At 52.1% G+C, this 21,043-nt stretch overlaps 1 protein-coding gene across 11 annotated transcripts in view; it reads right to left on the reverse strand.

The window, feature by feature from the left end:
* Window positions 1-557: 557 nt before the first annotated feature.
* SRGAP2 (SLIT-ROBO Rho GTPase activating protein 2) overlaps window positions 558-21,043 on the reverse strand; it is a 225,303-nt gene continuing 204,817 nt past the window's right edge. For 3 of the 11 annotated variants that reach the window (XM_017648947.3, XM_017648946.3, XM_073217036.1), the window contains 7 exons: window positions 17,234-17,458; window positions 13,614-13,693; window positions 11,440-11,620; window positions 9,825-9,971; window positions 6,565-6,603; window positions 6,035-6,359; window positions 558-3,730 (listed from right to left, as the gene is read on the reverse strand). In XM_017648947.3, coding sequence (XP_017504436.2) covers window positions 3,347-3,730; window positions 6,035-6,359; window positions 6,565-6,603; window positions 9,825-9,971; window positions 11,440-11,620; window positions 13,614-13,693; window positions 17,234-17,458 — 1,381 coding nt within the window. In that variant the 3' untranslated portion in view covers window positions 558-3,346. Of the gene's footprint in view, window positions 3,731-5,316; window positions 5,412-6,034; window positions 6,360-6,564; window positions 6,604-8,691; window positions 9,730-9,824; window positions 9,972-11,439; window positions 11,621-13,613; window positions 13,694-17,233; window positions 17,459-21,043 lie in introns of those variants that run through there. The other 8 variants (XM_017648950.3, XM_017648949.3, XM_017648951.3 and 5 more) reach the window with 7 other exon arrangements.

The raw sequence follows: 21,043 nt of genomic DNA on the forward strand, positions 1-21,043 counted from the left end.
TACTCAATGCCACCAACACAGGCATATGGTCCGCTCTTCTCCTGGAGGCAGGGGGCTGCCAAGGGCAGACGTACTTAGGGCTTTGACTGCAGAAGGAATACAACCTCCATCATTCAAAGAAAGCCAGCCTTGGTCGTGGCTGGCAAAGCTCCCAAGTCACTTCACAGGCCTGGCTGCTCCAAGTGGGGCAATCTAACTAGAGATAAAAATAAGAGCAGTTCCCATTGAAAACAGAGGAGCTGGAGTCTGTGGAGGAAATGGTTCTCATGGCAACAGACTGCCCAATGGCGAGCTGGAAGGCTTTCTACAAAATCTCGGCAGTCTACACGCTGTCTAAATGGAAATGCTGGAGGGAAATCCATATTTTAAATGCACCTGGGCTGTGTCTTGCTGGGGGGGAGGGAGGTGGTCGGTTCTTGGGGTAGGGGACCATCACCTCATCTCTCCTGTTGCCAGGCAGGGCTCAGTTAGCATTAACGAATCATATCCCCTCCTGGGCAGCTGGACTCCTGGATTGGAATGTCAGGAAGCAGAGAAGGGATGTGAACTGCAGCACCGAAACCTAAAAATGTATTTTATTTCGAAGTTGTGCTTTGGATTTTCCCCAATCCAACATCTGTTGAGTGACAGTCTTAGGTTCACACAAAGCATCTCCAAGCATACATACAATATTCCAGTTATCAACACTATTTTAAAGAATATGCCATTTTACACAAACGTGACATACAAGTCAGACGCCACAACATTGCAATTCTGGAGGCTCGAACTTTCTTTGCAACGTGAAGTGCACACACACCAGCCCCTCCAGTGGTCTGTCCATGCTCTTGCTGGTGAGAAACCAGGGCGCCCTGAGGAGGGTGGCTGAGACCAGTGCTTCCAGTTTACAGGCCGCTGGCTGCAAACTCCTCTCTTTTCCAAATTGGGATGCTGGTAGCCCTGCCCCACCGCTGTTCCCCGAAGACAGAGCCATCAGAGTCCACACCGGGAAAAGGATCCATGCCTCAAGGGGTAAAGCGGGGGTCTCTGAAGCACCAGGCTGGTTTAGGCAGGCCTATCTGAGGAAGACTGCTCTCCCTAGGCCCTGGGTGGCCAGCTCCTTTTGGCTTTTCGGTGTAAAAATCACAGTGTGCAACCTCGATTCCAGTTGATTGCAATGAGCTCTGCCGAGAAGGACTCTCCTTCTGTGGGTTCCTGGTCTTCTCAACAGGACCATCTCACAGGTGTCAGGAGCACCAGGGAGGGGAAGACGACTCAGCTCCCAGAGCTGGTGGTAGCAGGTGACCAGTCACACACTGTCCAGTTCGTGATGCACATCAGCAGATGGACACTGACCAAGGGGACGGGAACATAAGTCACGTACAGGGCTAGGAGAGAAATAAGGCAGGGACACAGGAGAGGCCCAAAGCACGCCACCACAAAAGCTTGGCTTCTGCTCTTAGCATGGAGTGTGCTGGCGGAGGGATAAAGGGCGGGGACGGGTACCGATTCTGATCAGTGAGATTGAAAGGAATGTGAAGTGAAGGGTGGGGGTCCATTCTCAGCAAGCAGATCCTTGGGTATGAAAACCCCTGTTGGCTCGAGACCTGCATAAGCCCAGGTGATGGAGAAGAACACGCTGCACTGTGGAGCAACAAAAGCCAAGAGACTGGAGGACTGTGAGTCCCTCCCACAGGCTGACTCCTGAGTGAAGGCACGTCTCCCTTCTCGCTCTTGGCCTGACCCCTGGGTGTTGCAGGTCGTCCTTCTAATGAGTGGTTTTCCCACAGAGCTCATCTCCTCTGTTACAGAGACTAAGGAAAGTCTTACCACTTTCTGTAGAGCCAACCACCAACTTCAGAATGGGGGTCCCAAAAGGGATTTTCCTTTCTGAGCGGCGACCCACCATTTCTCCTAAATTATAGAAATGATAAGGCTAACAGAGCAGCTTTTAAAACCAGAAAATGGGAGAGAGAGGAGTCTCAGCTGCAAACCAAGCAGCTGGCTGAGACTTGTGAGGCTGTGGTGTCACTGCCCAGGCCATGGGCACCAGGCCTGAGACCAGACTGAAGCAGATGCAGCTGTCATTTTTGCAGTTTGGAGGGGAGTCAGAAAACAGGGCAGAGGAAGGCCAAAATATTCAGCATCCAATTTCTTATTTTCTTAGAGTCTGACCTCGCACTAAGACTCTAGAGCCTGTGGGACCGAATTTCTCCTCGTCCGCATCTGGCTGAACACAAGTTTTAAGCAGTAACGTCTCTCTTTGATGTAGGGCTCTCAGAGGCCCCTGTTGGTCCCTGAAGTGAGAGCTTGTAGGATAATCAAACTGGGGTGGGGGTGAACTTGATGTAAGTTTTCATTTGGGGTCAGTTTTGGGGTTAGCAAAGCTGAACTGAATTTTTTAATAGGCTAATGGATTTTATGTCTTATGTGCCCAGAAACATGTGAGTTAGAGGGCCCATTTCTTACCTTTTCCAAACCTGCCATAAACAGAATAAAACTCTCTTAAGACTTTTTACCCTACAAGGAACCAGCTATAAGACTGTCTTATAAAGGAAAACATCTTAAATGGAAAATGGTCCATCGGAGACAAAGATGGAACCCAAGAAACGCCTACACATTCAGAAAAACTTTGGAAGTTCCACACAAAGATTGGGTTGTAGTTCTAGAGGACGGAGAAACGCAAAAGCAGACCCCAGTGACCACGTCACACCAATAGAGGGAAGACAGAGGAAAGCCCCTGACCCCAGACAGGTTGCAGGATGGAGTCCCGACCTGCTCAATGTCACACGATGCCGATGCGGAGATTGCAAAGGCTGGGTTCCCTGGCCCAGACAGGTTTGTAATGGAAACAGAGACCCCTGGTGGCTCCTGCGTGAACTGCCACAGTAACTTAGAGACTGGTCGGGGGAACAAGAGGCTACACATAGGCCAGAGACTAGAAAACCCTACATGTGTGCACGCCTGTGTGCATGCGCCTGTGTGTGTAAAATGATGAATAGACTATATGTGATTCTCTACAATCAGTACCCAAAACAAGATGCCACTGAGAGCTGGTCAGGCATCCCCTGTGTCCTAATGGCTTGCCTTGCCAGATTTCACAGTGACCTGATAATGGAAAACTCTCTGGCTAACCTAAAAACAGCTGGCTGATTACAACAGGGAAGCAGAAGGCAGGGGGAAGGGGGAGCAGGGCAGGGTGATACCGAGGGCTTCATTCTCAAGGTTTTGGGTGATGGGAAGGCTAATTCCTGCAGGAACAACTTAGAATCTAATTTTCAACTGAAGTCCCCAAGCTAGTTAAATAGGGAGATTTTAATAACAGTCAGTTCTTCTAGTCCCCTTGTCTAGAACAATTAAATTATATCCCTCAGACAGTACAAGACTTGTCAGTGGACTGTGGGGCAGCGGATGAGCTGACACCCGGGCTCGTGGCATTTGTCTTGGGGAAAACGGTGGGCTTGGGTCGTGTGGCCGGCGGCTTGACGGGGGCCGCCATCTTGACAGACTTGACGGGCCGGAAGGTGCAGGCGATGTCCCCAGCAGTGCTGGCACTGCGCTGGAAGGCAGGCTCGGGGTCCTTGAGGAGCTGGGTGTGCAGGGGGCTGGAGGGCTCCGACGTGGGGGCCACCACGGGGGAGGTCTTGAGGGGCTCCAAGGTGTCCAGAACGACGTCGGGCGTGTGCTTGACGCTGCTCTGCCGCTCTAGCTCCCGCAGCTCGTTCAGGGCCGAGTTCATAGTTGCCTCAATGTCCTGCACAACAGGAAAAGGGGGGAGGTGAGGCGCACGTAGGGCAAAGGCCCAGGGATCCTATTTCAACAACATGGGCCAAATCAAGAAGAAACCAACTGTAAGGAGATGTCCAGATTACTTGGCCAAAATCCCTGAACAGATGAAGAATGTGGAGGAAGGGGAACAAAGGATTCTCATTATCATGACAATTTTTTTTTTCCTTTAGAAAGTGTGGTTGGGATGTTTTTTAAACAGTCCTCAGGTTTGAGAGATAGGCTGGGAAATATTTATGGATAAAATGACATATGATCTGGGGGTGAGGGGAAAGGTGGATGGACTAAGAGTGGTCAAAAGTCTGGCTGGGAGTACATGGGATCCATTATCCAACTCTCTCTACTTTTGTATATGCTTGAAATTGTACATGATAAACAATTTTTTAAAAAGTGGCAGAGATGAAACGTGATCTTTGTTCTCTTGTACTTCAAAGCCTTGGTTAGGGGGGTTAGTGCTTCCTCCTCAAGGGCTCAGGACAAGGTTCAAGAGCCCTGGCCTTGAGGGCTCATCAGGACACCTCCCTGTACCCCACGCACCCCATCAGAGCACCCCAGCCTCCTACCCGTCACCATGAGAGGGAACCAAAGAGTGACCAGGAGGGGGAGCCAAAGCCCATATAGGTGGACCACCTCCTGCAAGTCGCTGGGAAACCTGCAGATCTTAGGAAGTAACAGTCCCAGCTCAGGGGCTCAATGCAGAACCAGGGACCCTTTGTATGCAGCCAGCTGCCTCCAGGGGAGACCTCCCAGCTCCCTCCCTGCTCTCTACACACTGTGTCTAGCACCCCAAGCCCCTCCAGGGCTCCTCCCAAGGGGTTGGGCTCACACTGAAAGATCAGAAGTTCCAAGCAAAGGCGCCTGGTTCAGGCTTCTTTGTCCTACGGGGGGATCCATGCTTTCTGTGGACATAATTCAATTTTACTCATTTACCTTTGATGTTCTCAAGCCTTACAAACACTCAGGAACAACTAAGCATTGGGCTGAATGGACTGACGATCAAAAGAGAACTACAGGCTTTAAAAATTACAACAGCTTTGCAAATAGCAAGAAGCCAGAATTCTTTTATTCTGCTTTCAAGCTCTTCTTCGGGAGCAAGGAATTGGCAGATAGCTTAGAAAGCCATTTTATCAGGTCCAGATGTCCAATAGGCTCTGAACGTGGTGCGTGATGTACACAGCACCATTCTGCTCCAGGTCCTGTCACCTCCCTCCTCAGTCAGCCCTGCTCTGCGTTGAGTGTTTGTCCCAGTTGTGCCGATTCGGACATTCCTATGAACACCTGGCCCAAGAGGGAGCTGGGAGGGTCCCCGTGACACCAGGCAGATTGCAGCCAAGAGCTTGGGGTAGAGGCACGGAAATAGAAGCCTAGCGAAGCAAGACATCTCAGGCCCGGAGCTGAACGCTGAGCTTGCCCGTACATCTTCCCTAAGCAGAGCATCACAATTACGTCAATAGAGACCATTCCACAGCCTCTATTGCCCCCTGGAAGATGGGGTGAGGAGAATCTCAACTCAGTTGAGACGTAAGAGGGCAACAATGAGCCCTTAGTTCCTACCTGGTCTAATGAAAATTATAGAGTTGGGAGAGGCGTCTGAGTGAACTGCGTGGAGTGGCCCCAGTAGTCGGATTTTTAGAGATGGGGGTGGATCTCTAGTATTTCACGGAAAACAGAGACTCATCAGTGTGGGGGCAAACAAGGAAGCAAGACCCCATAATCAGGGAGCTCATTTCCGCTCTATCTGGAGACTTGGGCTGGGAACCCCTCTGGTACCTGGAGTACCTGGGGGCCTTCAAGACCAGGAGCAGATTGTAGCCTGATCATCTGCCTGTCACTAGGGACCAGAGACTGGCCTCGGAAATGAGATGATGGGGAAGGGCAGCGATAGAAAAATGTGACCACAACACTCAGGCAGCTTCACTAAGGTCTACTGGGTCTCAGGACCCGAGGCTTGGGCTGAATGGACTGCCTCTATCAAAATACTCTATCTATAACTATTGGCTTTAAAAATTACAACAGACTTGCAAACAGCCTGTCCACGAAGCAAGATGCCAGAATTCTTTTATTCTGCCTTCAAGTTCTTCTTGGGGAATGAGGAATTGGCCAATTGCTTAGAAAGCCATTTTATCAGGTCCAGATGTCCAATAGTCTCTGAACTTGGTGTATAATGTTCAAAGCACCAGTCTGCTTCAAGTCCTGTCCTGTCAGTATGGGCTGCACTAAATGCTAGTGACAAGCGGGGATCCCTGCTGTTTGGCCAGGAGCCCCCAGGTACCTGTGCAATGACCTCAGGGTCCACGGGCCGGTGGTTATTGAAGCTTTTTGACCTCCCTGCTGTCACCGTCTTCCGTATCTGTGGACTGTCCAGTCGATTCTTCAGGGATGAGTGGCGGCTGATGGAATTGAGGCTCCCATGCCCACTGACGGAACACTTATCTGGTCCTTCCTTGGGGAGGCTCTGGCTCATGATGGGCTGGGACGATGGGCGGCAACTAGCCGCCACCCCCGGGGAGGCGGAGTCAGTCAGGGCGCTGCTCAGCCCATGGCTGTCGCTCCGAAATGTTTTCCGGATGCTCCCGGATTCTGGCCTCTTCCTTTGCCTTCAATCACAAACAGAAAGGGCGGTGCGGTCAGGGAGCCCCGGGCTGAGGAAGCTGGGATGAGAGGGGCAGCTGCTGGCCCCCAGTGATTCATGGAAGGAGAGGGACAGAGCATGTTCTCTCCTCGGCTTTGCCTTCCCTTGCCTTTTCCATGTCTCTGTTCCCCTGCCACCCCCAACTTGGGCAAAGGAAAATGGATACTTACTTGGTGGCTGTGGGCTTTGAGTTCTCAAGATGTAAAGTGCTGTCAGGAAAAATGTCTGATTAAGCGAGTTTCTAAGGGGAGGCAGATTCATGGAAAGGCACCCTCCATTACCTGCTGAGCAGAAACCTGAGGCCCCAGGCAGGAGAAAAAGTTTCACCATCACCAAGCAGGTGGGGAATTGCTGGTAAGAGCTGAGTTGACTTTTCCAAATTTTACCATGATTCCTTGTCCAACAAAAGACTGTAATCATTTTGGGCTCTGGTAAGAGGCTGTTGTGTATTCTGCAGACATGAAACCGGAGTATTTTCCAAGGGGCTGCAAGGCTGCAGAGTTAGGGCCAAGTGTGTGCACTTTCTTAGGGTGGAGATGCATCTCCGTGACCCTAAGTCGCCCAGCCCTGGGCTGAACACTGGCTCTGAGTCACTTTGTTTCAGACCTGGGGGCCCTTCTATGAAATGGTTGGCAGAGTCCTAGTGACACGGGTGTTGCCTATGCTGAACAATTTTGTTATCCTTTGGAAACAGATTCTAAAGGACCTCATCGAAGAGGCAGTGGCACTTCTGGTTTGGGAGGGCAGCTGGGCGGCTCTGATCTTGAATCTACTAAGGGCGCCTGGGGCCAAGGTGGGAGCTGAGGGTGGAGGAAGGGAAGGGAAGGGAAGGCCCCGAGGGCGAGAGGCCGGTCTGCAGGGCACAGCCAGTGTGCGAACCAGCCCGGGTCCTGTAGCTGCTTAGTCTTCACGTTCTTTACATCCCCTGGCTGGGGCCTGGAGCACAGCAGCCACCCCACGAAGCTGCCGCTCAAGCAGGCGAGCCGTGGGTGTTGTGCCTGCCATTCTCAAGTGGGAAAAGGTTGTCCTTGGTGTTCAGGCGCAGCTGAAATGACGCTCCCTCCGCACAGTCTTCCCTGGCGCTCCAGCTCCCATGGCAGGCGGAAGCGGTCACTCCCTCTTCTGCTCCTTCAGAGCATCGACGGCACCTCTTTTTAGGCACCTGTCTGTATGGCATTTACCTTGCCAGCCCGAGCTCTGAGACCAGGGGCTGCCTTACTCATCTTTGAAGACCTGACACCAGTGCTTGGCACAACAGTAGGTGCTCAATAAATGTGTGGAAGTACATCAAAATGCCACATCTTAGGAACGCTCTGCTGATTTCCTTTTCCACTTGAGGATGGCTGACCCACAGGCTGGACTACTGAGGCGGCACCTGTACGGAGCCCCTGGTAGTATCGGGCCAGGCCCCAGGGCTTAAAGGCAGGAACCCGGAGCTCCTGGCTTCAGGGAGCTCAGCCTGGGGGGGCGTCCGAGTGCAGCCTGAGTCCTGAGAGACACCCAAACTGCTTCGGGAACGCAGACTCAGCCCTGGGGGAGCCGGAGGGTGGTCAGAAAGGCTTCCCAAGAGGTAAGTCTGCGAACTAAGTCTTGAAGGGAAAGGAGGAGTTGCCCAGGTGGGGAGACAGCAGATGGGGAGGTCCTGGGGTGGCAGGACCCGGGTGCTCTGAGAAGGGAGGAGCCCGGGAGGAGTATGAGGGGCCCGGGGGCTGCGGCTGGAAGGCAGCATCCCTCCTAAGGGCAGGACAAGTCCCGAGGCTGCTGCTCACCCCGGGACTGGCTGGCGTCTGGGTAGACCGGGTCCTCCAAGAACCCCATCCTGACATCACCAAGCAGGTGGGCATCCCTTGACTGCTTCAGCTATTCCTGCCTACAATGCCTGTGTGCAAATGGCATCAAACATAGGGCGGCTTAAAAACATGTACCTGACTGATTATCTAACTCTCCTTCACCCAACGCCACCTTGGTTTCTGGGTTCAATTATAGGCTAATGACCTTATGATGATAGGCTTACAATCAACATAGACTTGTAACTAAGGAAAAAAAAAATGGGATTAGCCCACAGTTATTTTTTACTAGATTGCCCTCCAGCAGGGAACGATGCTGGTGGGAAATCAAATCCTTGATGTTTTTTAGTGGTCTGACTGAAACCATGCCTACCTACAGTGTGACTGGGCACGCTCACCAAGCTCCATGACTAACTTGAGAGTGAAAGGGGCGGAAAAGGGCCACGTGCCCCGACCGCTCCCCCTGCTACCGTCTGGTGGGAAAGAAGCCAAGACATCTGGGCAACCTGGTGCAGTTTAAACACAACAAGCAGCTTTTATTCTCCTCCCAGTTGCAGTGTCCAGAGGCTACGGTTAACAGGTTTTCAATGTGCAGATCATTTCATTCCTCCAAAGCCAGAGGGGAATAAAAACTGTACATCATCTCCAATCCATATTCATCAGGAGCGCCCGGGGGCTTGTCATCCTGCTGGCCCTGGGCCAAGTTTCAGGGTCTGGCAGAAAGAGGTCTGTAGGCCTGGGAATTTGGTGTCTGGCCCCTTGAGATGAGATTAGTTCTCCAATAACCTGAATGTCTCTGGGGGGCGTGGGGGGGGGGCAGCGGCACACAGGCGTGGAATCCCTCCAGACAGCCAGATCGGGTGTGGGTGGAGTTAAAACCTCAGGTGTTGCTAACGGCCACAGTGAAAGCTGGGGACAGAGTTAAGAGCCTGCTGGACAGGAGTGGACATCTGCAAAGGGACTAACAGGGAAGGAAAATACATGGGGCTGAAGCCATAGGGAAACACTGGAAAATGATTTCTACTGGTGGGAAAGGACAGAAGGAAAGGGTGCTGGGGACAAGACAATGATTAGAGAGCTCAGGACAAAGCTTTCCTTGGGGGCATCGCGGTCTCCTTTCCCCCACGGGAGTGAATGCAGGATGTGGGGAGAAACAGACACATCACATCTAAATAAACCAACTGGGATAACATGAGCCTAGTAAAAGACACAGGACTTTGGATCTCTGGGCAGACAAGGGACAAGGAAGACATCAGAGATCATTATTTAAGCGAGAACTGGAAAAGAGAAAGCACCTCTGAGAAACAGCACAGAGCCAAGTTGCATAAAGTGACGGAAGCTTTGGCCCAGGTTTTAGCAGCCAGATGGCCAGGAAGGCCTGAGCTGACAGATGCTGCGGGGACACAGAGTGGAGCCCCTTCCAGAGCGTGACGGCCGCTCGCTGGGGCCTGCACCTGCCGAGGAGGCCTGTGGAAGCTTCCTCGGTCCTGGCCGCCTGGCAGCAGCCACGTGCACACACGAAGCGTTAGGCCAGGGCAGCTGGGAGCCCTACGCACAGCACAGGAATGGAGGGGGTTAGGCCAGGGGGTGAGGCTGGGTGAGCGAGTCATTCAGGGGAGCAGAAAATGAAAAGCAGAGCTTACTTGTTGATGTTTGCAAGATAAATATCGGCCACATGACCCCCACTGGGACAGCTGGCCCCCGCTCTGGCTGTCACCTTTTCTTCAGGTGGCTCAGAAATGACCTCAATCTCGGACTTGGGGCTGGACCTCTCCACGACACCGTCCTCGCTGGGGGAGAAGGAGCAGGCAGGCAGGCAGGAAGGGAAAACAACAACACAAAAAGCAGTGTTAAATCGGCAAGATGGCCCCCCCGACACACACATGACCCCACGGTGGCTCGGAGGCAGCAGCGACGCCTGGCTGGGCCAACTCTGGGAGCAGAGGCAGGGAACTATGGGCCTTTGCAGGGATGTTTAAATACAAATAAATAATCGTGCGGAGTTCCGCGGGATCCTCAGCTCCTCCAGAAAGCTGGGCTTGGGGACACCTGGGTTGGAGGCAGCTGCCTTTCCCCCATGCTGCTTTCCTGGGCCGGCTGGGCTGGGGCCCCTCTTGGAGAAGGAGGCGGCCAGTCCAGGTGGCGGTTTATCTGCCGAGGCCCCGAGCACTGCCAGGTAAGGGCGGTCAGCTCTGCAGTGGCTCTGGAGATGCCGGCGTTGAGGCAGGACACCGCCACCCTCTGTCGTAGTGCATCCAGCCCCGCTTAGGGCATCCAGGCCGCTCCCAGGGCCTTCTCCTGGCCCCTTTTGGCTACTGATGACAAAGAAAGCCCCTTCTCCCTCCAAATTCCTCTTCTCTCGGTCCTGTAGTGAAATCATAATGCTAAATTTGGGAGGGTCCTGTCCATGCACTGATGGCCACCAGGTTTGCAATGTTACCAACAGAGGGAGGATTTCCCCGCAGAGCGAGCCGCGGGGAGCAGGGAGGGTGCCGACTCATTCAGGATATCAACCTTTAAAAAATAATATTAAGGGAAGGACTAAAAACACTGACAGCGTCCTATCAAGGGGAGAGAGTTGGGGACAGAGGCAGGGTGAAGGGGCGGGGCAGGTTTGGGTGGACCGCAGTGGGGGGAAAAGCCCTCTGGCCCAGGAGCCACCGCTTCAAAGAGCAGGAACCACCTCACAGCCCATCCGACGACGGCGTCCCTCTGGACCCATCCTGGCCCTTTGCTCCCTGGCTTCTTTTCCCTCCTCTCCCGTCTCTTCCCAAGTCAACCTCATCTGGGTGAAATGAACTGGGTCATTCCCACAAGGCTGCTGAAGCTAGAGGCCTCCTAGAAAAGGACTCATCATTTTCCTTTCCAAGTGGAAAAGCGCCGCCAAGCTGCCCAACAGGTTGGGGTGAGCACAGTTTTTTAAAAACAGAAAGAGAAGTAAAAATGTTCTCCCAACCTGATCTTTCTGGAGAGGAAATGCAAATGGTAAAATAATAACACATGGTTACTCGACAGGTGCTAAGTGTGGATAAGCAACTGGCTGGCAAGGTTCTAAAATGGAGGGTGGTGCGGAGTGCGGAGGAGGGACTTGCAGAACTGTTCTCCACCGTGCGGGGGCCCTTCAAGAGACCGCAACCGCGGGACCGTGTCGGCGCCCCCTGGAGGCTGGCCTCCTTCGTCCTCCTATGGCTCCAGAAACATAGTCTCTCTCCCACAGTGCAGCCAGAGACCCCGAAAGGTGCAGGGAGCCCAACGTACGTGTCTTGGACCACGATGTACTGGTGGGGGATGAGTCCGTCGATGCCATTGTGCCGGCCTTCCCACCAGTCGTCGGAAGCCCGCTGGAAGAGCAGCAGGGAGGCCCCCTTCTTGAAGGACAGCTCTCGGGCTGTCCGGCCCACGTAGTCGAACTTGGCAATGGCCTCGATGGGCTCACACTCTGAGAGGGATGGGAAAAAGAAAACATGCTGTTGGGACCCACAGACTCAAGAAACTGGGCGGAAAAGCCCAATTAGCTGGACTTACAGTGGTGGGAATGTTGCCTAGAATGAAAAATAAGGCCTGGAGGATCTATAAAGCAGGTAATTTGCGTGAAGCCTGTGCCATCACCCTGGAAGTTCTTGCATGACCTTCCCTGCCTTTGCTCATGCTGTTCCCTGCATCTGGAAGCCCTTTCTCTCTCACCTTCTTGACGAAACACACTGAGTCACAATTTAAATATCATCTTAAAAAAAAAACCAAGAATATTTTATTTCCTTGGTGGCTTCTGTACAATGACAGCCCATGTGCAGGGTGGGAGCCTTGTCTTCCTGACACACTGTGCCTCCTGGGAGAGCCGGACACATTGCCCGAGACACTGAGCCCCTCTCAGGGCACAGGTGGCCTATTGTAACCTGTAAGCATTATTTCTTTTCTGATTACAAAATAACTGCATTAATTGTGGAGCATTTATCACAGTGTCTCTTAAATAATTTGTTTATTCTATCTGTTTGCAGATCATGAATGTTTGGCCTCCATATGGAGAAAATAACTTGCCCAGTCAGCTTTCCAAGGAACAAAATATGGGGATATATTTTGTGGGTAATTATGGGGAAAAACTCACATAAAAGTGATTTGAAAAAGTAAGAGGAGTTTATAAACAAAAGTTATTTTTACTTATGTGTGAACTTCCATCTCATCTGTAAGATGGGGATAATAATAGTGCCTTTCTCATGAAGTCGTTGTAAGAAGCCAATGAATAACCATTTGTCAGGATGCTTAGAAAGGTGCCTGACCCATAGCGATTGCTACATATACACCAGCCAATGCGATTACTGTGCCATGATCTGCCCTGGGCTGCAGGCAGAGGTCAGAGAGCAAAGAAGAAAGCTCCCAGAAACCTGGAACCTAAGCTTAAAGTCAGATATTCTGAGCAGTGGGAAAAAAGGCTGCTTATAAACAAAACTAAGCCTCGACAGCTGTGGCTCGTGCATGAGCTCATGAATGGGCAGGGCGGGGGATTTCGCTATGGGGGGGCAGGCCAGAGAAGGTCTATCCAAATATCCAAGCCCAACCCTTATAGCTTGGTGTCACCGGACCTCTCTGGCCTCTGTTTTCTGAAACATAAAATAGCAGCTCTCTCTGTTTCACAAGGGATTGAGAGATGAGATGAAAAAAACTTGTAGCAGAGTTGGGCACACGGTATAGGCTCTAACCAAACACAAATTTCCCCATTTCACCTACTCCGCTCATGTGATGGAGCAAATATCATATCAATCCCTCTGACCACAGCATCTAAATCAGTCCCAATTTTTTCCCCTAAGCTGGCCTAGGACTGCAAAATCCATAGCCAGGCAGGGAGTAGGGAAAAGCTTCACAGACCGTGCCATTTCGTTCTCATGCCCAGAATATTCTGAGGCCCCTTGTCAGCTGCTGAGGCTTCCAGAGCTGGAGTGATCCAGGAATGGAGGTATGGAATTGTTGGAAGGAGAGGCAACATGCTGGCTTGACAGCCCCTAATAAATCATGGGCACTGCTGAGGGGCCACGGATGACAGCCGCGCGTACCACCTTGGATTGGATGCACACCCACCAGGCTGCACAGCGCTCACGTGTCTGTGCTTGGGAAGGTCAGTGTTCCCAGCTGGCGGGCGTGAAAGCGGGAGGTTTCTGTGCCCCGATTCCCACTCCCCTCTGGCTGGTCTCTGCTGGGTTTCTGCAGGCCGGAAGGCTGAAAGGCTCTGAAAGGTGAAGTTTTTCACCTCTGCTTTAGTCCAGAGACCATTCTATTCGAGAAGGTGGACAAGCAAGGGAAGGACTGGAAATGAGAGGCAGGAGGTCTGCCTGGCTTCAGGGGACCGCTGGGTGGGACGGTTCACCAGGAGCACAGATGTCAAACCCCCTCCCTTCTGCTCCACCCCTGGCAGCCCCAGTGACCAGGAAGTAGAGGCGTACCATCATCACTGGCGTGGTGCTCCGCGGTCACGTCCTGAGCAGAGTCATCAGCCGAGGTAGTCTCTCCGTGAGGGCCGTCACTGCGACAGAAGCAAGAGTAACCGGGAGTTCAGCATTTGCTTACAAATTCTGGTCTTGCTCATGCAGCTTCCTGGAACAAGGGCATGGGGTCCATCCTGTGTGCTCTACGTGCTGACTGCACGTTACAGACAAGCGCTTCTGAGGAAACATAAGGCTCCCGAGCCTCTCTAGTCTGGCTCCTGCTGGAAAAACTAAATGAGACTTCACGGAACTTAAGAGTTCCTAAGACAAAGGAAACCCTTTTGCACTTATAAGTAATTTTGAAAATACAGAAGGACTGAAGTCCTCAAGGGCTGTTTCTCTAGGTGAATTAATTCCTGGAGGGAGCATTGTAGAAGAAAACCACTAGGCTCCAGCTTTCAGAGCAGACGTGACTGCATCTGAAACCAGTTCTGACACTCGGTAGCTGTGTGACCCTGGGCAAGTCATGGAATCCCTTTAAGCCTCAGTGTCCTAATCTATACACCGAGGATAATGGTCTGTACACCTCACAGGGTTGGGTGAGGTTCCTTCTCAATGGAACGAGAGGGAATGATTAATAAGTGGTACTTCCAGTCCCCCTCTCTCACTGTGCTCGATGCTTCTCGGCTGCTCTGTGGTTTAGTCTGTGTACTGGTGAGAGGTGGGAGGTGAGTCATAGAGCTGGATGGGGAGAAGGAGCAGGGGAAGAAGAGTCCGCTGTGGGCTGGACCCTGCAAGAGGGCAGGGGATGGAATTTGGGACAAGGCCTCGAAAAAATTCACGGAGTCTAAAACATGCAGGGTTGCGAACTGAGAGTGGCCAGGGAAGTTATTAGAAAGTCATTTCTACTCCTGATCTCTAGGCTCACAGACTTCAGAGAGCAGGGGGACTGGCACCAGGACCCTCCTCCCTGAAAAGTGGAGGAAAACCCTGTTCATTTCTAAAGCCTTTTCCCCTGGCACTTGGTAGTCAGAAGGAAGTCTCTCCAGATAGTTCTTTTGGAAGCACCACTGCCTCCTCAACCCATTGCCTGGCTTCACAGTTTCTGCCTTTGGGCTTAACGGCCTCTTCCTCCCTTTCTCCTAGAAAGTGCCTCAAAGATCAGGGGACCAGTTCAGGACTCACCCTGAGGGAAGCAAGTCAGTTCCAAGGATGTTCTTCAGACTCCAGAGAATATTCTGCTAGGACATCAATAGGGACTCTCTTTGTAAAAACTGGGGGCACCATGTCTCACTGTTTTCTGGGCCTAAAGACCCTTTGCTGAGTTTGGTGATATTCTGGAAACTCTCAGGGGCCCCAGGGTGTGCAGGGGAAAGGCAGACTTTTCCCCAGAGCCCTAAAGGCTGACTTTCATTTACGTGCCCATCCACTAAAGCATCAGTTCTCAAACTTTGGGAGTCCTGAATGGCTGTTAAAAGCAGACCCCCAGAGCATCTGGCTCACTAGGTCTTGGCAGAGCCGGAGTGTCTGCATTTCTAACTAACCCTACATGATAGGGGTGCTGTTGGTCTGGGGGCTCCATGGGGAAAGCCACTGCTTAAAGGTAAAGGCAAGACAGTGCTTTTTTAAGATGCTTCCTAGCCCTAAACTCCTAGGTCTCGCTCATTCCACACCTATATCCCAACAACCCCTGTGGGCTCAGAAGCCCAGCCCAGCACACAGCCAGCAGTCCTAGATAACTGGGGTCCCGTTTCAGGGCTGGTAAGCATAGCGACGTGGGGCTGGCCTCTCCTCTCCACAGCTGCGGGGAGGCCAAGTGGCCTGCTGCTCCCTCTTGCTGGCTGTTCTGGTCTCCTCGCAATTCTCCAGAATTCTTGAGCTCTGGCGCCCCTCGCCACCCCTCCCTCTCCTCCACTGGTCTTAGCTCACTCTACTGGCACCTCTTTCTCTCCCTGAAGAAGAGAAGGGGCTCAGAGCCTTCTGAGTGGGTGGGAATCCAGTGGTCAGACAGTCCCTCTAGCCTCCCACCCAGTCTGTGGTCACAACATGCCCTGACTAATCCTGCGGTTTCTCCAGACCTGCTAATAAGTGTCGGGTGCACAACGAACAATGGGAGTGGAGGAGAACACCTTGCAGAGAGCTGGGGGAAGGGCCTTCCCATCTGTGCTCTGTGAGCACTCCTGCCGGGCTCTGTCTGTTCCCCTGGGTGGGGTTCGGGGAGCAGGACTTGGTGGGGACTGTGTCCTGGGACTGGTCCAGAGTTCCCAACAGTTTGAATTTTGAGAAGTGAGGGCAGACTTTAGAAGGAAGGTAAATCAGGAGTCAGGAACACCACTACACAGCTTGTCAACACTCGCACAAAGGGGAACCAGGTGTCCAAGTCACACGCACAAGCACAGCTCACCCAAGCTCACCAGCCAGGAGGCTGAGACCTGGGCCACTTCCCCAGTTACCAACCGACCATCTGTCAGTGACAGAAAGCTTTCTCTTTGAGCTGTCAAGCCTTGGTTTCTCCAGCCTGAACTCAGAAGACTGAACCCAGGGGTGTCAGTGACATTGCTGCCTCCACTCCTTTGGCAGGAGCCTCCTTCTGTGGGGATTGTGGAGCGGCATGCACCCATTGGCCTCTAATTAAGGAACCCCCCCACTCCGTCCTCCCCTACCTCAGTCACAGCAATGGGGCAGGCTGAATTGATTCCAGATGCTGAATTCAGATGGAATCCGATTTGAGCCGGCTAAATGCTTTCAGCCCAGGCTGAAACACTATTCGGGGTAGGAGGAGGGGGCTGGTAGGGACATTCGGGAGTAAGAGAGGCAGCTGTCTTTGTGTTTAGTGGAAACATGACACTGAGTGTCCTCCTGGGGGGTAGTGGACGGTGCCCTGCGCTGAGAAACAAGAGATCAAGGTTGGAACCCCACCAGGGGGTGGCCCGAAAGCTTGTCACTGGCCTCTCTGGGCTGCAGTGGCTTTATATGTAAAATGGAAATAGTGATTTGGTATTTGTCTAATTGAAAGGTCTAGCACAGATGTGCCCTAGCGATTCCTCCTCAATCTCTGCTCCCAGGCGAGCCCATGGGCGCCCTCGCTCCACCAGCTGAATGCTGCTTCCGGGTGGAACTGTGCTCTGCCTGCCGAAAACGGACCTTCCCTTCCTTTCTCTCCGCGAATGCCTGGAATCATTCAAAATTATCATCGCACAAACTGACGCTCAGGAAATCATGCCTCGTATCTACACTCTTCCCAATAAGAAAGAAATTCCCCGGGACCCAGGACTGTTTCTCTCCCCACACAGTGCAGAGCAGGGGCCGGGGACACTGCTGACTGAGGGACAGCTGACCTGTGCACTCTGTACAGCTTCCTTTCCTGGAGACGGTTCACGTCACTGCACCGTCACTATCTTTCAGAATGGTCCCTTTCCACTCAGAACTCATAAAACAGGGAGGTGGCGTGAAGTGGCACTCCAGAGGCTGGGTCAAGGTGGGGTACTGTCTACATCCCCCCCAGATCCTGGCAACTGGAAGTGCCGGGAGTGGGGGGCCGGGAGGGGCTGGGTGCTCTCCTTTCGGTCTTGTTCGGCCGTCTGACCCCGACCTCATGTGTTGGTGACGCCGCCCCTCCCCCAGCCCCGAGCCCCTACCAGTAATCCTCGGTGCTTCCTCCTCTGCTGTAGACGGGCCCCTCCAGCTCCCTGGGGTTCGGGAAGATGTTCTCGTGCTGGATGATGATGGTTTTGATCAGCTCATTCACGTGTGCTTGGCAGGACACCTGGTCGTGGCCCTCAGGCACTGACATCAGCGAGGGCCCGAAGCAGATGGCAAGGTTGTAGGGGTCCATCATGTTTTCTTCACTGAACTGTGATAAACTGTGGGAGAAGGGAGAGGGTACAGGCTTGGAAGCACGCACGTGAATGCCCAGGAACACAATCACGGAGGCCCTCCAAGAGCCAGAGGGGTTCCACCCATCACCACGTACCTTTCCAGGCATCAGAGCCCTTCTAGAAAGCCAGTGGGGCCTGGGGCAGGAGAATGGCCACCAGGATGGTCGTTCAGGAGCCAAGGAGGCAAAGTGGGGAACCTCCTGGCAGGGATCGCCCCTCCTCCCAATTCAAACCCTACTTGCCACCCCATTACCGCGTCGCAGACCTCATCCACCAAACATTCACTGCCGCTAGGAGATAGCACTCTGCAGGGCTGGATACGGCCCCGCCGACCGATCCGCTAGGCCGACAGGGCAGATGGCACCCCTTAGGCTTCCCTGGCAGTGACACGGTCAGAAGACACAGGCATCGAGTGTTGTGTACCTTCTTGCAGAGCAAAATCATAAAATTACTGGGGACATTTCACCTTAAGCTTGAGACGTATTGAAAAGAAAAAGCCAACTGATGAGCTTAGTTTTTATACTCCATCAAGCCAGTGAATTTCCTTCTGAACTGCTAATGCAACTGTTCCCGTTTTCATAATATCCTCCTCTGTCACTGCATTCAGGATTTACTCAGGAAAAGGTCAACACGCCGTCCAGCTTCTGCTCGGGCTTCTTCTGGATGCAGTCTGACTTCATTGTCAGGTATTTATTTATTCTGGAAACTCGCCCTTTTTTAGCCAGCAGCTGCTCTGGCCACACCTCCCACACCGGCTCAGCCCCAGTGCTTTGGCGAGCCGCGGTGCCTAATGGCACCCCTGGTTTCTGCCTGTCTGTCCAGCATTGAGGGCTTGGCCAGCCGTGGATGTATCCCCCTCTGCTGAGGAGATCTGTCTTCCCCATAGGTGTCGGCCGGAAGTCCCCAGCAGCAGACGCTGACAGACCCTGAAGCTGAACCAAAGTTTGTAGCTGGTCTTTCGAACTGGACAGAGTTCATTTCTAGAGTGTCCTGTATTCAGACTTGAATTACCAAGCTGTCTCTCTAACTCAGCGGTTCTCTCCTCTACCGAAGTTCCTGGTACGTCCCTGTCCCCCTCAGGGAATCACTGCCGGACCTGAGAAGTGGTCCAGTGGAAGTGAACAGGGGCACGGCCGCTGTCCTCTAGACCCAGTCGGACGCAGGGAGGTCAGTGACGGGTGACCTTACTGGTCTCGGTGGCTTGGAATGCTTTATAAGAGGCCTTAAAGATTCAATTTTACAATCCTTCCCTGGCCTGAGTTAAAAGAGAGCAGAGATTCAGAAAAGGCTGGGAGAAGTTTCCAAATCTACATCTTAAGTCAAATAAAAACTGCAGAGAGACAGGAGAGATAGTTACCTTGGCAACCTAGGCGGGAACAACTGAGGCATAAGGTGCCACAAGACTAAAGCTGTAGTTGACTCCAGGTTGGTCAGTTCCTGGTGTCATGGAGGGACCAGGAAGAAGAAGGCCCTGTTTATCTAGTGTGACTGACGACATTCTGGTAACATGAAAGAAAACCAGTAGTTTCTGGGAAGCCTGGTGGTCAAAGGGAAGTAAGCCCCAGTGCTCAGTTCCAGGCAAAGCTCTATGGAGACCAGAAACCGTGCCGGGCCTTCTACGGCAAGGACTGTCCCATGCACAGGTGGCTGCACTGATCAGGGGCTTGAGGAGGACACATCTGGTGGCCTGGGGTCTCGTGGGTCCAGGTCCACTTCTTACTCCCACTAAAGTAAAGACCAAGATCCTCTCCCTCCTTCAGTCTGCAGTGGGAACACCTAGGTTCAGGGGCAAAAGCCAGAGGTCTTAACTAATTACGGGACACAGCTCCTTCAAGAATTCAATCAAAAAGTAGAGATTCTCTCTCCAGCAAAATTCACACATGTGCACATACAAATGTACACAATTTCATATGAAATATAATGGTGCTAATAACCCTTGGAGGCCCTGAAGGCTGTACCTAGTATAAGAACTCAAATACCGGAGTTTTGTTTTTGAAGTACCTAAAATGGATAATACCGGTAACAGCTCTCTCTTCAAAGAAGATTTTTTTTTGGTGTTGACTTATATACATGTCATCTCCTCTAAGAGTTGTACTGCATTTCTGTAGTTTCCATCCATAACCCTAATGAATTCTCCTGGTTGATGTGAACTCACCTTTTGTGCACCTTAACAAGGTTCAGAGCAGTGGAACACAGGCTTCCTGAGGAGAATGAGGAAATCAGGGAAACTTGTGTTTTGTCATGTACTTTTCTGGTCTTTTTACTTTTTAATGATGTGCATTTGTCTCTCTGATTAAATTAAAAATGAAAAACAGAATATGCCAAGGATTTCAGACTCAAATGGGCCTAATTTTGAGTCCTTGCTCCATCACTTAACAGTTGCATGACTTCGTTCTAGTCTCCTGGTTTCTTCCTTGGAAACCAGGGGTGGTTTAGGCCTCTTTTGCAGGAAAGCTTCAGTGAGGTCGTTTTTGTTGGAAAAAAGCTTTTTGTTGGAAAGCCTCAGTGAGGTCTCACGTGCAAAGCCCTGAGCAGGGTGCCTGGCACACACATGCTGTTCTTTAAATATTTTCTGGCATCGCTTCTTGACAGAGGACCCTCTCTTCTAGTCGGGGAACAGGAAGCTGGGCTGCCAACATTTGGCAGTAAATGATTGACAAGAGCCTAGCCAGTTTTCTCCCGACAGCCATTACCTAACAAGCTGAGGACTCAAGACTCCCAAATTAAAATCCTAAGTCCTTAGAGCACTACGCTTAGAACAGGCTGCTTTAAATACAAAACATTTCTTAAAAATCTCCAACTTCACAGGTCCCAGGGTTTGGCAACAACCAAGAGACTCTGGATAAGATAGTGTGCATCAGGGTTGATTTTAGGTTTGAAAGCGGGGAAGAGAAATTGTATTTTGGGCCACAGCCCCAGGCAAAAGGCGGGGCTGAGAACCCATGGGGCTTTAAAAGCTTTCATGACGGGAGGCACACAGCTTCCCTCTGCAAATCCATGATTTAACAGCCTTCCCCGACGTCCCCAGAAGGCTCTCTGAGGGACAAGAAGTGAAAGGTCATTCCGGTGAATTCTTTCTGATGGTCCTTTCGAGGCCACTCCCACCTATAGCCCCGCCTGTCCTCATCCTCCGCGCTCCCCACGTCTATCAACCGACCTGCTTCTGTAGCCTCGCGCTCGGCCGTCCTCCCCTGCAGGGGATTCCTCCGAAGCCCATCACTCCAGCAGCTGCCCTGGCCCCTCCTTCACCACCAGTTTTTCTTCTCCAGTGGGTCTTTCCCACCAGTATATCAACATGCACCAAGATCGCCAATCTTAAAAAATTCCTCTCAACCCCACATCCACACCAAATTACTGCCCTATTTCTCTCCTCTACAATAAAATTCTCTGGATGTTGTCTGTACCTGCTCTCTGATTATTCTTTAACCCTTCTGGTGTGAACTGAATTGTGCTCCTCACCCCAACTCCCCCACAAATTCACATGCTGAAGCCATAACCCCCAATATGACTGTATTTAGAGATGACAGCCTTTAAGGAGATAAGCAAGGTTGAACGAGGTCCTAGGATGGG

The sequence above is a fragment of the Manis javanica genome, chromosome 11, assembly GCF_040802235.1.
Source record: "Manis javanica isolate MJ-LG chromosome 11, MJ_LKY, whole genome shotgun sequence".
Classification (NCBI taxonomy): domain Eukaryota; kingdom Metazoa; phylum Chordata; class Mammalia; order Pholidota; family Manidae; genus Manis; species Manis javanica.